The sequence below is a fragment of the Megalops cyprinoides genome, chromosome 7, assembly GCF_013368585.1.
Source record: "Megalops cyprinoides isolate fMegCyp1 chromosome 7, fMegCyp1.pri, whole genome shotgun sequence".
Taxonomy (NCBI): Eukaryota; Metazoa; Chordata; class Actinopteri; order Elopiformes; family Megalopidae; genus Megalops; species Megalops cyprinoides.
In genome coordinates, this window is record NC_050589.1 from 23,667,333 (window position 1) to 23,684,468 (window position 17,136).

The 17,136-nt window shown below is 43.6% G+C and overlaps 2 protein-coding genes across 2 annotated transcripts; one reads left to right on the forward strand and one right to left on the reverse strand.

The window, feature by feature from the left end:
• Nucleotides 1-983: 983 nt before the first annotated feature.
• Nucleotides 984-6,450, reverse strand: ogg1 (8-oxoguanine DNA glycosylase). The gene is made up of 8 exons (XM_036533460.1): nucleotides 6,373-6,450; nucleotides 5,447-5,614; nucleotides 4,549-4,916; nucleotides 4,008-4,187; nucleotides 3,432-3,610; nucleotides 3,027-3,174; nucleotides 2,815-2,864; nucleotides 984-2,676 (listed from the first exon to the last, which is right to left on the reverse strand). The coding sequence occupies exons 2-8, from the start codon at nucleotides 5,554-5,556 to the stop codon at nucleotides 2,512-2,514; spliced, it is 1,200 nt and encodes a 399-aa protein (XP_036389353.1). The 5' UTR covers nucleotides 5,557-5,614; nucleotides 6,373-6,450; the 3' UTR covers nucleotides 984-2,511.
• Nucleotides 6,451-6,640: 190 nt separating this feature from the next.
• qars1 (glutaminyl-tRNA synthetase 1) lies at nucleotides 6,641-15,668 on the forward strand. The gene is made up of 23 exons (XM_036533448.1): nucleotides 6,641-6,769; nucleotides 7,376-7,526; nucleotides 7,796-7,905; nucleotides 8,291-8,366; nucleotides 8,752-8,816; nucleotides 8,952-9,005; nucleotides 9,422-9,476; nucleotides 9,600-9,671; nucleotides 10,001-10,086; nucleotides 10,249-10,335; nucleotides 10,500-10,599; nucleotides 10,754-10,832; nucleotides 11,227-11,466; nucleotides 11,717-11,809; nucleotides 12,855-12,992; nucleotides 13,076-13,163; nucleotides 13,277-13,423; nucleotides 13,595-13,696; nucleotides 13,826-13,918; nucleotides 14,035-14,162; nucleotides 14,285-14,351; nucleotides 14,567-14,692; nucleotides 15,490-15,668. The coding sequence occupies exons 1-23, from the start codon at nucleotides 6,659-6,661 to the stop codon at nucleotides 15,538-15,540; spliced, it is 2,319 nt and encodes a 772-aa protein (XP_036389341.1). The 5' UTR covers nucleotides 6,641-6,658; the 3' UTR covers nucleotides 15,541-15,668.
• The last annotated feature ends 1,468 nt before the right edge of the window (nucleotides 15,669-17,136 follow it).

Consider the following 17,136-nt stretch of genomic DNA (forward strand, 5'->3'; position numbering starts at 1 on the left):
CACTTACCTTTTACTAATACACACTGTGTAAACATTTCTCTGCTGAGTGCCTTCTGCCATTTTAACCCTGTTATGTAATGCTGTACGTTCTGTATTTGATTTTCCCTTTTATGTGTGTGTACTCAGTGTGCGGCGGTATGTGGGGGCAGTGCAGTACGGAGATACACTCAAGCAGTCTCGGCCTTTATTTCTCTGCCCTCAAGCTTTGTTCTGTCCAAGGTCTGACTCAACCAACCTGGAGCTGACTCACGCACGGGCACATGTGGCTGTACACACACAAGCACATGCACACGCTCGCATGAATGTATGCACACACACACACACACACACACACACACACACACACACACACACACGTCACTTCCTTTAACAGGATGAGCACCCATTTTCACAGAGTACACACACTGACACACACGATACACATGTATGTTGATGACCACCACACATACATTGAAAATTCAGAATATAATGGCACAAAACAACACAAACACACAGTTGCACACTCCCACAGTAGCATTGTGTTCACAGCCTAGAGGACAGATGGGATGGTGACAAAAATACATACACTCACATGAACATTCTCACGTGTTACATATGGGCAAATGTGAAGACCCACACAATACAAAAGTGTGTACACTCACACCAGTGTAGAGCACCATACCCACAAATATAAATTTCATGTGCCTCTCTGATGTCAGTATGTGTTGGTCATTGTCTCTGATCAGAAGTGGAAATAAATCTTCTTTGGAGGACAATAAAGCGAGATTGGAATATGAAATCTGAAACACACAGACATATGCAGACAGACATTTGAGACATTTAAACCAACAACAGACTGGGCTGAAAAATCTAGCCTAAAACAGATGTATACTAACAGATGGCAAACCTGAGACTTGCATATAACCAGACCTTATAAATTATTAAAGGCAATATGCTTCTGTAGCCTAAGGTCAGCAACAGTGGCCTTTTATAAATGTGGCTTTTATTAAAATATGTACAACTAAGGAGAAACAGTTTGAGAATTTGCACAGTAAATCATGCAATACCAGCTATGTATTTCACTCAGCCTAATGCCATCTAGTGGCACCACACTGCCCTGCATACAGTACCTAATTCAGGCTAATCTCATCCATGATCACGTACATGAAGCTGCATTTATACAGTCACTCAGGGTTCAGAGTACTGGACTAGTGTTACATTACTGATGTATTCTACAGGAAGATATATCACCTCAGTTACCCAGGAAAAAAATCCAGCAGTGTAAATTGATTGTAGAAAGAGCAATACAGTCAGAATTCTAACTCACTCTGGCTGTCAGATAAGGAAACTGTTATGTAATATAATGGGCATTACAGTTTTTTTCTGCTGTGGCAAAAGACAGGAGAGCTAAATGAGTCATTAATTATATTACATACTTGTTCATAGTCAGTGCACTGGTTAGAGGAATTGTTGCCCATATGTAAAATACAATCAACTGTGTTTTTATAATGTTTAGTTTTGGGAGTCAGAGACACAAATCTATGTTCTTGTTTTGATTACAAAAATTACAGGATTTATTCTCAGTTACAAGATTTTTGGTAAGAATCCATAGAACCTACCCACCCTACCCCAACCTTTGAACAGAACCGTATTACAAATCACCCAGTAAAAAAATCCACAGTGTAAAAAAAATGTACAGTGTATCAGTTAATTTCATATCTATCAGAATGCGCGAATGGGTATCTATGATTGACCCCATGGAATGTAATGTCTTAAAGATACCATATTTAGGTACGGACGATTTTTAAGGCTAGTTCTGCCAGTTGGTTTTTCATTCTCTAATAAACACTAGAGATTCTTGATGATGCCTTTAGTAAGCCTGAGATCTGACTACAAACTACACCCTTGTTTTCTTAAAAGGTCACACAAATTGTGCACATGTCCTTCAGAGGGCATGCTGTGTGAACACAGGACTGGGCTTTCAATTTATTTTTTACACACACCCCACTACATTGTTTGTGCGAAAGGATCTTGTTCTCTGCAAGAAAAAAATCTTGATTCATCCAAACAGATCCATTTAGATTAGGTCAGCATATCTGTGGGCAAGGCATACTTTGAGAATAAATGTTAATATCCTCAGAGCCTAACCATATCTCAGTGTTTCCAAAGTCATATAGTTCACCTCAGATCAGTTTATAGACAAAACATGGACCACCAATCTAGTTTCCTGGGCTGCACTTCTGCAGTCTCCTCAACTGTTTTCACTACTGGTGATGTTGTATGACTTACACTGGCAAGGAAAAACCACATGACACCAATGGAAGTACAATCCTCTCAACCAAAGTAGAGCAAAGTGACATATTACATATCTTACAAAGCACCAGTCTAAAGAATAGAACAGTATAAAAGAATTTGTATAAAACTTTTCATTTTCTCAAACTAAATTACCTGGACTCCACTTTCTCCGTTTGTATTTTGTTTGTTAAAGACAATCAGAAGATGTCACCTCTGACAATTTTCTTACTTTTTTGTCTACTCTGCATCCTCACATTTTACTCTCTTCACTCTCCGCACACTTTCTCTGTCTCCATTTTTCTTCAGTGTTTTTTCACTGATCTTCATTTCAACATCCTCCTCCTTTTTTATTGCTATTTCTTTCAACTTCTGGAATTTCTTCAGGTCAGAACAAAACAGTACCTGAGAAAGACAATGAGAAAGTGAATGAGGGGGGAAATAGGGATCAAGAGAGAAGGGAGAAAATAATCTATTTTTATTAATACACACAGTAATACCAACATTAAATATCATTGTCCAAGATCTTAACTCATTACTCACTGAGTGTGCCCATCCAGCGTAGGGACCCCACAGCTGTCTGAAGAAATCGCCTGTGTTGAGACACCAAAATTAGTGTTGTTATCTAATCAGTAGAACAAATATATTATTAATCATACGATTCTGAAGGTCAAAGTGGTGCCATATGACACCCTATACAAGCTTGTTAATGGACACTGGAGACAGCGATCAGTGCTGGACGGGATTGCCCTCACCAATATCCCGATGGACTCTGTCAGTCAGGCTCTTTTGGCCTGTCCCTGCGCCACAGCGGTAGTCCCTCCGAGCAATCTGCCACACGTGTGTGTCCACAGGCACCGCACACGCCTTGTCCAGAGACATCAGGCACACACAGTCTGCCACCTAGGCAATGAACACACATCAGTGTCACACTGTAAACTTACACTCTGCTCTCATGGCAGCTAGTACACATAGCGAACAGCACCTGGCACTCGAGCCAGGAAAGCACCGAAATTCCTCACTGCTGTTGGGAACATAGAGAGGAATTCACTGCTGGCAGCAGAGAGGAATTCACAGGAGTGGGAACGCTGACGCAGAGGGATAGACTCTGGGCAAATACAGATGTGTAATCTTTTGTAAAAGAAAAGCAGATCGTGTACCTTGAGTCCAACCCCAGGCAAGCTGCGCAGTGCATCCCGAGCTTCCAGGTAGGGGGCGCTGCGCAGTCTCTGCAGCCAGTCTGTACCATGAGTGTCCAGGATCTGCCTGGCACTCTGCTGCAGAAAACGGGCACGATATCCGAAACCCAAATCCCTGAGACACGCCTCCACACTGCTGTCTGTCACGCATAAGAAGAGAGAGAGGGAGGGAATGGACAGGAGTGCATCATTAACACTGATCGTTCATCCATTATAACTAATATCACTCACTGCGTTTATCATTATCATATCTTCATTATGTTTGTCATCCATTGCCTTCATTATCATCCCATAGATCCAATTTCATTCAGTAATTATGTCAATTATTATTGCAGTTGGTATCATTCAATGACACAGTCATACGGTACAGTCAGTAAACGACAAGAAACTGAGAAGACATATGGTAGGGGATGTCTGATTTTCAGCTTTGACTCCCTTTATCAAAACAACAGAGCTTAGTTACAAGCGCAGATATGAGTTGTTTTGCACAGGCAGAGGTGCAGGCAGGGAGACAGATGGATTGTTGAGGTGCAGTACCAGCCAAGGACTCCAGAGTAGGGAAATCATGGTAGGAGGTGCCATCCAGCTGGCACAGGGGTGCCCCCAGGGTATTGCACAGCCTCTCCACCATGCCCTGGATGCGCGAGATGTGGTTGTTGGAGGTGCAGATGAAGGAGAAGAGGCATTCGGTGGGGTCCTGACGCAGCATCCGCACGCCTGACACACACGAAAGGTAACAGACAGACATATAACAATTCAGAATTCAGAAACACAGCACCACACTTTAGACAATGATATGAATGCACATAAATTTACACATACATTCCACATATTCTAACTGAATGTATTCTATCCTCCATCAAAATAAACAGTAAACTGTGCACCACACTGAGAAAATACCACTATAATTAACTAAGGTCACTGATCAGGTTTTGTTCTTTCCAGATGTATTTCAAGAGAGGTGTGTATGTTTAACGATACATGTGTCGTGTGTGTTAACCTGTGAGCGTGCTGTCATTGTATTTGTTGTGTCAAGATTTGTGTGTTTAACTGTAAACCTGTTAAGGTGTGTGTCTACCTATGAATGTTTCGGCAATGCGTTTGAAGTGATGGTCTGCAGTGCCCCATTCCTTGTACAGGTCCACCAGCTTCACGTTCAACTGGAAGTAATCCTTCAGGGCCTGTTCCTCCTTAGTGTCCTGTTCAGAGTTCAAGACCTTTGGTTCCTGGCCCTCACTGGTCTCTTCCTCCTTCACTGTGATCGTTCCTTTTGTCCTCTTCCCATTCCCATGTGGCCTGACTCCTGCTCTCTTCCTCCCATTCACCTCTCCTTCACTGCCCTGAGTGCTGTAGGTGTGATACCACAGTCTGTCGTCTGTCTGTGTCAGCGTCCACACCCGACCAGCCATCACACCTGTCCAGTGGCCTTCGCCCGTCTCACGCCACCTGCATGCCAGAGAGACACAGGAAAGGAAAGCTACAGTGGGTGGTAGTGTAGTGTAGTGGTAAAGAGCAGGACTCGTAACCAAAAGGCTGCCAGTTCAATGCCCTGCTGGGGCACTGCTGTTGTACCCTTGGACAAGGTACATCACCCAGAATTGCCTGAGTAAATATCCAGCTGTATAAATGGGTAACATGCAAAAAATCGTAACCTATGGACATCCCTCTGGATAAGAGCGTACCAAGTGCAAATAATGAAAATATCAAACAGTGGCACTGAATAGCCTGGTTTCCTGCTCAGGAACAAACAACTGGAAAATATCTGAGGGATTGCGGGCTTCTGTTTGTCAAGGCATCACTGGCTTAACTACCTTTTGTGTAAAGCAAACTGTGAGGTCACCTTGCTCATTTGTTTAAATGAGATCTACAGGTATATTAATTGTGGAGGTTGTGGATGATACCTTCAAAGAAGGCTGCAGTTCTGCCCTCCACGATGTTAGTAATCTGTTACTCCCAGGGAAGGGGAGTAAATTTACCTGAAGGTCTGGCCACAGCCCAGAGTCAAATCCAGCCGCAGCTCTGAACGGGAGCAGGCAAGGGACCGCCATGACTTGGCTCCCATGGACAGCAAAGCATGTTGGGACATAATCCTGTACTGTCGCAGCACTGGAACAGCGAAGCGCGCCACAGCAACTCCTACCTGCCTGTAACACAATTCATCAATTGAACAGGTTCCACTGACTCACACATACAATCACAATGTGCTAACAGCAACTGCAGCAGAGGTTATTTCAGGAGGAGCTTTACAACACTGTTTAGATATGCAGATGGAATGTGAAGTCCAGAGAAATCATAAATCTCTCCTATCAGCAGCCCTCAACTCCACCTAAAGCACTACTGCAAAATTTTACACATTTTTCTCATGGAACTAGCCCCGGCGCAGATATTGTCCAATAAGGAATCTGCTCTTTAAAGTTAACAGCTCGATTAATCGGTAGACGGCTGCAATTGAAGTCTTGGACTAGGGACCTAATTCGGTAAATCCAGCTGTTTAAATAGATAACTTATAAAAATAATGAGCTGTGTAAACCATTCTGAATGAATGAAATATATGAAATATAATTTAATATTGAAATCCAAAGGCCACAGCAATCCAAAACATGTTGCGCGTTCTCTATTTATGCAGAACAGTGTTATCATGCATCGATGTGCAAATTGAAAGAGGACGTCGCTTGTAAACTACGTAGCCACTGCATAGTCATCGCGGTTTTCCAACTAGCCGTGAATGTCTTTCCCCGGGTCTGTCTAAAGTCGAGCACGTGCACAACTGCGGATCGGAGCCATTACTTCAGATCTTAATTGAACGCTTTATTTCTCTTCCCGCTTCTCCGTATCTCATACATAGCTATCTATACTGGTATTTTAATCACGCCTGGCTAGGTATAGTAATAAAATCACATACTGTTACAATAATCAGCAGGACATCTCAATAGTGCATTCCTTTTCCCGGATCCCTTCCACAACCAGTTGTCCACAACCTGATGCAACCATGATGCAACGTAAAATAACGCCCACTACGCGTTTCTATTGGTTACTTCGTGTAACATTAAGAAATAAATATTCTAAACAGGATATGTGATTGGTGTAGATGTCAAGACCTCGGTGGTGATTGGCCTGTAAATTTTCATCATACCGCGGAATAAGGAAAGTCAATCCCACGCAGTGAAGCGGCGTGTGTATGGGTAAAGATGGCGGATTTGGTGGCTGTCTTCACGTCGATTGGGCTAAGTGAGCAGAAAGCGAAAGAGACTCTTAAAAATGAGTCTCTCAGCTCGTTGCTCAAGGAAGCGATTACTGTGGTAAGATGAAAAACTAAGATAATTAGCTGTAAAAGTAATTCAGATTGCTAGAGGAACAGGAAGATTCGGATAGGAGTCACCTAGCTAGATGCTACTTTGTGTCTCGGACGGAAGTAAGCCTTGGGCTGCTACGCCTTTAAGATAGAAATAGAAGATAAGGGGCAATTAAACGTAATATACGTTTATGTACTATAAGTTTACTTACTTATTCCATGACTTCGTGGGCTAGCCTGACACCATCATTTTTGGTGCATTTGTTGTCACCTACAAAATGTTAAGGACTAGCTAGTTAACTTTGAAAGTAGGAAACAAGTTTGATAACTTTCGTTATTAGGTAGCAAGGCACCATACCCTCGCCCTTTGAACTGTGCATAGTTGGAATTCGTCAAGACTCATGTTACTGAGCGTCACTTAACTGAACAGTTGCATCTTGGTTATAATATTGAACAATGATAATTCGTCTATTGCAGTAATTTTTTCTGCTGTTCTGTTCAGGGCTGCATCATGTGGGTCCGCAGTGATTGCAGTCTGCAGGCGTACTCATATTTGCCCGCATGTTGCACCAATTGCTGTTTAGTAGCTGAATGTCATATTGTCCCCCTCTAGGCCCAGGGAGCTCTTGGTGACACATGTGTTGACAAGGCCACCGGTTGCCTTCTGTATAGCATGGCCTCACGACTGAAGGATCCCCGGCGCTTGGCCTTCCTTGCAGAGCTGATAGCTCGCCGCAGAATCACGACAGAGTTGCAGGTCACTGGTACGCGTTTTGCATACCACACACAAACATACACACCACTTACTATGCATAGGTATTCTATATATTATACACAGTGGAACACCCACTTAAATTAAATTGTATGGAAAAATAATAGAAAAAAACTTGACAGCCCCAACATTTATAACATATGCATACCATCCTATAGACATAGACACACGCAAACTCAGAAAGGTGTGTACACTCCATGGTTGTGTATGTACTAGATCCGGTCCAGATTTGACTTGTACCGTCTACTTTCTTCTCCTCAGCTGCTCTGGATTTTGTGAAGAGCCATCCTCAGGATCCTATTAATCAGCAGGAGTTTGATCAGGCATGTGGCGTGGGTGTGGTCATCACTCCGGAGCAGATTGAGGATGTGGTAAGAGAAAGGGCAGATGGTGTACTGTTGTGATGCTAGTTTAAAATGCATGAATTTTATTGGTACTGGTTGGGTATGTGGTGCAATGGTAATAGACGCAGTGTGGCATAGCGGTAAGGGGCAGGACTTGCAACCAAAAGGTTGCCGGTTCAGTTCCTCTCTCTGGGGCACTGCTGTTGTACCCTTGGACAAGGTACTTACCCCAGAATTTCCTCAGTAAATATCCAGCTGTATAAAAGGTTACATTTTTTTTACATGTTACCCAATCTCAGTTGCTCTGGATAAGAGCATTTGCTAAATGCCAGTAATGCCATGTAATGAGAGAGAGGACTGATGCACAAATTGGTTACATGCTGTATAAGTGATTGTGGCTTTGTGGTTTTAGGTAGAGGTGACAATCAGGAAATACAAAAATCAGCTACTGGAGGAGAGATATCGTTTCAACATGGGACTGCTGATGGGTGAGGACACATTTCACTGAGTATTGATGGAGTTGATTTGACATAGCAGTTTAACTGGGTTGTTACACTCTGTATCAGCTACTTTTGAAGTCTTTTAATTGATTTGAACAACCTTCACTCCAGAGAGAGAGCGTTGTATTAATTCACTTAATAGTCCTTGGATGTATGTTCAGTGTGAAATGTAGTACCACAAGATGAGGTTTTCAGCTGCTACTGCACTGGCCTATTGAGAATGAATCACTGTAGTGTTTCTTGGCTTTTCTTTCTAAATACACTGTTATTACATCATCTTTGAAATGGAGTACCTCTTCACACGGACTGAAATGAATTTCCCTTTGTTTATTGCACCCCTTCTCCACCCCTCTACTGTCTCGCTCTTTCTCAGGAGAAGCTCGAGCTGCGCTAAAGTGGGCTGATGGCAAAATCCTCAAGAATGAGGTGGACATGCAGGTGTGTGTGTGTCAGTGTGGTAGATGCGCATATTTGTGTTTTTTTTATCTCAGGGCACAGGTTCTCCTTTCAGATTACAGCAGCGTGGTGCTGGTTCTGCGTGTGCGTAATAAAATTCTCTCTGCTGCTTATCAGGTGCTCCACCTTTTGGGGCCAAAGACAGAAGCTGACTTGGAGAAAAAGCCCAAAGTAAGACCCTGGAGAGCGACACATTACACTGTTGCTGCATATTGATCCATGAATGATTGTGACTGACTGCATTACTGCCAGGACCATTCTGGGAGCTTTATATGAATTTAGTATATATATTCAGGATGGGGTGCAGTCAGAGGGGATGTTATGTTTGTTACACTACTTAATTTATGCTAGGGTTGCACTCATTTTATGCTGCTTGAATTCAGAATCAATTGACACAGCAAAATACTGGGTGATGTTTTGGTATTAGATGGACACCTAGAATTTTTACTGAAAGAAAATTAGAAAATTTCATAGCCTTCAGACCCACTGGGGTACATGTTCATTTTGTTCCATGCTTTCATTTGGATGTCAGTTGATTCATGTAAACACAGCATTGAGAAATGAATTTACGACACTATCTGTTTCAGGTTCCCAAGCAGAAGGGCCCTGAAAATGAAAAGAAAGAGGAGATGGCTGTAAATGGTGATCATAATCCTACTGTGTAATCCACTCCTGAATTATTTATTTTAATGGTCTCAGTCAAAATAATGGCTGACACCAATTTTCTGTGTGTTTGTAATAATGTTTCTGTATGTCTGTGCGTAGGGACGGTCAAATCGGAAGGCAAGTCACTGATGGAGCAGCTTAGAGGAGAGTCCTTGAAGTTCCACAAACCAGGTGAGTCAGATCTATAGGGCTGTATTGACTAGGTGCAAAGCAACATTTATGGGAAAATCATGAATTACGTGTATGTTTTTTTGTTGATGCATATTAATTTGCTGCAGTGAAAGTGAAGCACAAAGCCTAAATTTTGTATGTTTATACCCTCAGATTGTGTGAGAGATAAAAAAAGTACAGAAATCTGACTCTGTCCCTGTTCTGTTAGGATTGTTTCATTAGAGTGACTCAAAAAGTAAAGCAGTAGCTGCTTGAATAGTCTTCAGGTTTTCATATTCTCAGTTTCTCTGTGGCTGATAGGTGAAGTGGATGGGTTTGTCTCTCTCTAGGGGAGAACTACAAGACAGAAGGATATGTGGTAACAGCCAACACCATGAGACTGCTGAAGGAACACCTGGAGCTCACAGGAGGGCAGGTAAGAAGCTGGTATGGCTGTACTGCTGTGAGAACACAGTAACATTAATGTGGGAATGGGGGCTGGGGGCAGGCTTGTCTTCATAACTGTGGAGAGAAGTTGAGGTAAGGGCACCTGCCAGGTTTGTCCTTAATAGTATGTCCTGTCCCAATGTGTCTCTAGGTTCGGACGCGGTTTCCCCCAGAGCCCAATGGCATTCTGCACATCGGTCATGCCAAAGCCATCAACTTCAATTTCGGATATGCTAAGGTACCAGCAAAGACCCTGAACTCGCACTCCAGCTTGGTACCACAAACTACTTGCACATCAGTGACAGTTCTGTACACCAGACTACTAACTCCAGCATCAGACCTGGCTAACAGTGATCTTACTACAGTGTCATTGATGTAATGACCCTATCCTGACCCACGCAGGCCAACAATGGGATCTGTTTCCTGCGCTATGATGACACCAATCCAGAAAAGGAGGAGGAGAAGTACTTCACGGCTATCCGAGAAATGGTGGAATGGCTAGGTGGGTCCAGCCATTCAGTGCCATTATCTGTAAATTAGAATAGCACCATTGTTGCATTACAACAACATTATTGTAACAGTGGGTCCGCTGGGCTGTGTTTTATGTTGAAAATGTTTGAGGGGTCTGAGATACCGGTTTTCTGTTTATCTGTCAGGCTACAAACCGTACGCAGTGACCCATGCATCTGACAACTTCCAGAAGCTGTACAGTTTGGCCATAGAACTCATTCGGAGGTGAGCCGGTATAAACGGCTACTGAGAAGTAGCATAGCGGGCAGAGCAGGCTCGGCGCCAGGGGAAAATACAGAGGGGTGCAGCTGCAATCCATGGGGGTGCACAAAAAGTCATAAATACTATGTAGACATCGGGATATAAGGAGACAGCTGGGGTGCCCTGAGGCCCGTTTGGGGGTGCAATGCATCCCTAGGCACCTCCATAGCGCCGGGCCTGGGGCAGGGCAGTGATATCATATATACCTGTGAGAAGACGGTGAGCGTGTAACAAATGCGTCTCTTCCTCTTTGTGTTAAGTCAAAGTACTGATATAGAAAACAGTTTGAATAAACCGAAATCCACTTAATGCTTTCAGAAGAATCACTCTCAATCTGTGTGTAATGTCTGTGCCTCAGAGGCCACGCCTACGTTTGCCACCAGCGTGGGGAGGAGCTCAAGGGTCACAACCCACCCCCTTCCCCCTGGCGGGACCGTCCTGTGGAGGAGTCCCTGTTGCTGTTTGAGAGGATGAAAAAAGGGATGTTCGCTGAGGGGGAGGCCACACTCAGGATGAAGATGGTCATGGAGGATGGGAAGATGGACCCCGTGGCGTATCGCATTAAATACACAGCCCACCATCGCACAGGAGATGAATGGTACTGAACAACACAAGAACACAAACCTCAGCAAATACATACCCCAACACTGAACAGGAAGCACTTGGTCGTGCATATCAAGAAATGCAAAAAACGCAACAAACACACACACACACACACACACATCATCAGATGCATGCACCACCACACTGTGCAGTTTCTTGTGAACAGAGATCTTTGTAGTGTGTGACTAATGCTGAATCCAGGTTTGTGCCAGTCTTTCCCAATTCAACCCGCCATTTTCTTTTAGGTGCATCTACCCTACCTATGACTACACCCACTGCCTTTGTGACTCAATCGAACACATCACACACTCACTGTGCACCAAGGAGTTTCAAGCAAGGTGAGTCCCTGCCAGCTGTATGTGTATGTCTTTCTGGTGGCAACACTTGCATGGACCAGAATGGTACACAGTGTGAGTTACTTAAAAGAGAGGATCAAAGAAGATTACAGTATGCATGGGTTAAAGATCTCTGGCCCCACGCTGGAAGCGAAACCTCTGAAGGTTGGCGCAGACACAAGCACAATAGAACGGGGGGTGAAAAATGGCGATGGGCTTGATTAGATGAAAATGGTAATGACGGACAAACGTTTGGCGTATGTTGTCACAAATTAAACGAGCCCGGGAGCTGCTTTGCACCTTGTGTTCGAAAAAAATGCAGTATGGGACAAGCGGCAAAAGGTAGTGTCTCGGCATGATACAGATCCGTCACACAAAGCAGCTGTTCGGGCCCTTCGTTATATGTCAATGTTGCCGGGAGCTGTGGCCACTGTAACTGCTGCCGATTCATCCATCCAAGACCGCGTGTGCAATCACAAAGTCCGCATTTATAGCGGAACATGAACTGTCTTTCAGGATAGCGCCAGCGCTAGGTTGATCTGTGCAAAACATCACAGGGCACAACTGCACTCTCCAAACTTAGCGTGTCAAATACACAGGCCAGCTACCTATCCACTCACGGCCTTGCCTGTCACATTAGGCAATGTTTAGCACACAAGCTGTCAAAACAGATGTTTTCACGGAATGTCAACGAGTCCACAAACCGCCAACGTGGACAGAATTTTCAATATATTGGTCCAATTCTATGATGATGACTTGGACAAAGTTGTAACACAGCGTCTTGCTACTCGACCAAGTTTTATTGAAGTTGCACGTTTCATTTTTAATTTGAGCATGGTAATACAAAATTGTTTTAATGTATTTTTTTTAATGATTTTGAATTAAAGCTGTTGTGGCAACGCTAAATGTACGTGTATCCATTTCGACCCCCCCCAAAAAAAAGAAAAAAAAGCAACAAAACATTTCAGGCTCAGAAAAATTTGTTGCTTTAAGCCCTGAGTATGCATGCACTCATACTGTGGTAACCCCAATCTGTGTCTCTCATCAGACGCTCCTCGTACTTCTGGCTGTGTAACGCCCTGGATGTGTACTGCCCAGTGCAGTGGGAATATGGTCGTCTGAATCTCACCTACACCGTTGTCTCCAAGCGGAAAATCATCAAGCTGGTGGAGACGGGCGTTGTCAGGTGAAGACTGCGCACCACTTTGCTACCGTACTCCATAACTGTTGCAGCCGCTCTGACTTGGGGTGTATTGCTCTGTGCTGCAGGGATTGGGACGACCCGCGACTCTTCACACTGACTGCCCTGAGGAGAAGAGGGTTCCCCTCTGAGGCCATCAACAACTTCTGTGCTCGGGTACGAAGGGAGGATGGACCATAAGGTTTAAAAAAGGGGGATGTTGAGGATGGAAAGAGCCAGGAACGAGGGGTGTTGATCTGTTATCGAGAGTTCTCTCCCCACTCTGCCAGGTGGGGGTGACGGTTGCCCAGACGACCACTGAGCCACACCTTTTGGAGGCATGCGTGAGGGATGTGTTGAACGAAAGTGCTCCTCGTGTCATGGCCGTGCTGGAACCGCTCAAAGTGACCATCACCAACATGCCTGAAACAACACAGGTACACCACCTCCAGCCTCCCTTCCAATATAGATGCACCACCTCCACATTGTGGACTAATATGTGGGCATACGGATCAGTTTGATATACCCACGTAGCAAGAGATGGACTGTATAAGATGGAAGGTAAGACAGTGTTTGAAAGCACCCTCTTCTTTGTCCTTTTCTCTCAGGTGGAGGTTTGCGTCCCAGACTTCCCAGCAAATGAGGAACGGGGCAGCCACATCATTCCATTCACCCGGACCATCTACATTGAACAAAGTGACTTCCGAGAGGTAAGATACTCGTCCGTGCCAGCACCTTGCCAATATGACGCAAATGTGTTTGTGCGTTTAAGTGACAGTTTGAAAGTCTTTATTATATGTCAGTGTGACATCCTGGATGCTCTTCACCTCTTCCTGCAGGTAATGGAGAAGGGATACAAGCGCTTGACTCCGGATCAGCCTGTAGGTCTGAGGCACGCTGGATATGTCATCTCTGTGCAGAGGGTCATCAAGGTGAGCCCAGCATCTGTACTAATCACCCCCAAGACAAGCCAGGTGTTTAACAGACACACAATGAAACCCGTTTTCTGTCATCCTCTTTCTTTCTGTGTCTTCTCCATCTCTCTCAGGATGCCAGTGGGAAGGTAGTGGAGCTAGAGGTCAGCTGCACTAGCTCTGATGTAGCAGAAAAACCCAAGGCCTTCATCCAGTGGGTCAGCATGCCGCTGCAGTGCGAAGTTCGACTCTACGAAAGGCTGTAAGTGAAGGGAAGAGAGGCGTTGAGGGAAACTGAGGTGGATAGAGAGTCATACAAATCCATTAAATTCTTTTGCTGTCTGTCGGTATATACTGTATTTCTGTTAATCTTTCTACCCTCAGGTTCCTACACAGAAATCCAGAGGACACAGCTGAGGTCCCAGGAGGCTTCTTGAGTGACATCAACCCGGTGAGACTGCCAGTGACGCACTGTGTGTCACCCAATCCTGTGTTGTCTGACTCCCAGTACTGCCCAGTTGGCATTGGTATAGTCTTTACCCATAACATAAAGGAACACTGAATTCACACAAAAGAATGAAAGATTTTCTACAAACCATATTATATAGTGAAAATCAGTTGAGTGGTGTAAAAAAAAAACTATAATGCTTTTTTTCTGTCTTCCAGAATTCCTTGCAGGTGATTGACAGTGCCTTGGTGGATCGTTCAGTGACTGGGTCAAAGGTTTTTGACAAGTTCCAGTTTGAGAGAATCGGATACTTCTCAGTGGATCCCGACAGCACTGATGAGAAGGTGAGACCTGGCCACTGACTCCTGTGGCTGGATCAGTAGGATTAAAGTGATCACACTCTCCCTCTCCCTGTGCATTTTTAAATGTACAGTATTCATGGCTTTTATGGATACTTTGTGTCTCGTTTTCCTGCTTGGAAATTATGTGCTATGTAGAAGTAGCCTCAGATTAGTGTTAACTAACTAACTAACTAACTAATAAATAAATTTGTACGAAGCATGAAGGGACCATTAAGGAATTTTATACCAATAAAATTGAATAAATGACCATAGAATACATGTAGAATACCATTCATTTTTAGTAAATGGGAGGAAAAAATAATATTATTATATTAATCTACCAAAAACCTAAAATTCTACTAGAAATTGTAAGTGTAGGTGGGTAGGTCAGTCAGAGTCCCTTCCTCACACTGTCTTGGCACCCGGCCACTTCTCAGCTGCCTGCCTGTTACACGGAAGATTCAGTGCTGACTTCACTAGTGCACTGTGGCAATTCTGTAATGAAAAATGGTCGCATTGGCATGCATATGTATTTGAGAATTGCAGTCGCCTCGCCCTGGGCTCCCCTGTGAGTGCAAAATTTGCCATAGTGAGACAAGCCAAAAATGTACAGTTAGTGATTACAACTTGGGTGAAAAATGGGAAAACATGCAAAAACAGCAACCTCTGCTTCATACCCTGGCAACCTCAACTAAACCTCGCCTTCAGTTTTTATGGTTTTCTCAAGATGTTTCATGGATTTTATGTTGTTAGTATTGTGCACATAGGGAAACATTGTCAATGTTTATTTTTTCTCCTAGCCGGTGTTTAACAGGACAGTCACATTGAAGGAGGATCCCGGGAAAATCTGACTGGAGATTTGTGAATCCATATGCCAGGGCATCCCATATTGCTGATGCCCGTCAGGAGACACTGTTTGCTTTGCCTTGTCTTGCGTGTGGATCGCTTCCTGTTGAGATCATTTATTGTTACAGATTGTCACAGCAAGTGTATGGCTTTTTCATAAACTGACAAGATGCAGACTTGCAGTTTTGACATCAGTAATAAAAGTATTTAAATAATAACAATGTCTTCCTTATTTCTGTTGAAAATAAATGCATTTTTTTGCTTTCTTCCCTTCAGAAGTGGGTCGATTTCTTATGTCCTGACAGTATAATATCTTGACAGTATATTATGTTGTACAATAAAATTGTACAACATCACTTGTAATCAGAAGGTTGCAGGTTCCAATCTTGGGGCACTACTATTCTACCCTTGAGAAAAGTATCAACTCCTGTTGATTGCTCCTGTAAATATCCAGCTGGGTAAACTGACAATTTTTTTCAAGTCACCAAATAATTAAAATGCAGTTATAAAGCTCCAGTGTAGCCACATGCATAAGCAGCAGGCCTACATTTATTGCATTACTTTCTGACTTATTCACTCATTTGTTTTTACAGGATTTTTTGCCTTAACTGGGTTCTCTGTGCAAATGTATATAGAAACTGGAGAAACTCATGTCATGGGCCTTGCCTTAAAGAACTACTGAAGTTCTGAAATTGCACCCTTTTGATTATGGGGCTAGTGCCTTACAAAACCCATTATGACTACCTCCCAAGATTCCAGTGAGGTTACCAGAAATATTTTTAGTACAAACTTCCTGCCTTTTCACTTTGTTGGTATATGGTAAATGGAGAGTAAATGATGGAAGTGGTACATGTAAACTGCATTTCCTGGCCGGTACACTGTGCCATGACAAACTCAGGGACAGTGTGGGGTTAAGGAGTGAGCGTGGGAATTAACCCCTGCATAGCCATGATAAGTATTGTTGTGCAAGTGCTGAACAGTTCCAGAAGTGACTTCAGCACATCTCATCAGGTCCACCTTAAGAGAGCAGCAAGCCAGTTTGTTGCGGGGAGAGCAGGGGGAGGCCCTCACTAGCACATGCCTGGCTCTTTAAGGCAGACTGGTACAGATGCAACCCTATTAAAGGCACAGAGACACTTTCCCTGTTTCACACTTCATTCACAAATGTTTGACGTTTAGTAGCTTTTCCAAACAACAGAGAGCAATTCAATTATGCCACCAGTTAGGTATTTATCGGGTTTCCATGTGCAATCAAGTCATTACAATTGCTGAGAAGCAAATTTCCACAATACTTGGAAGCTCCTCTTGCTCCCGTTGTATTTATTTTTTATTTGAAGAAATCTGTTCAAACAGAGAGGCCACTGTAGAATTGTAAAAGTCAACGCTTATAAAGCACTGTGGAATTTTAGAGCTTTAGGATATTATTAGTAAGTCTGAAGTGTAGTGTAGTAAGCAGAACACTAGAAGCACTGCAAAAAACGACTGCTCTTCCATGTAAACTATAAAGCAGGAGTCATGCATCTCTCTAAGACATTCAGCTGACTACACACCTACAGTATATACACCTGGTGTCTAAAGCTTACCTAAATAAAGTGGATAGC

Bases quoted from the DNA above. Each gene is read 5' to 3' on its own strand.
- qars1 (XM_036533448.1), top strand. From the start codon at position 6,659: ATGGCGGATTTGGTGGCTGTCTTCACGTCGATTGGGCTAAGTGAGCAG. The intron at 7,906-8,290 runs GTAAGAGAAAGG...TTGTGGTTTTAG, and splicing joins CGGAGCAGATTGAGGATGTG to GTAGAGGTGACAATCAGGAA. The intron at 14,693-15,489 runs GTGAGACCTGGC...TTTTTCTCCTAG, and splicing joins CCGACAGCACTGATGAGAAG to CCGGTGTTTAACAGGACAGT.
- ogg1 (XM_036533460.1), bottom strand. From the start codon at position 5,556: ATGTCCCAACATGCTTTGCTGTCCATGGGAGCCAAGTCATGGCGGTCC. The intron at 2,865-3,026 runs GTGAGGGCAATC...GTCTCAACACAG, and splicing joins CAGAGTCCATCGGGATATTG to GCGATTTCTTCAGACAGCTG. The intron at 2,677-2,814 runs GTGAGTAATGAG...TGTCTTTCTCAG, and splicing joins ACGCTGGATGGGCACACTCA to GTACTGTTTTGTTCTGACCT.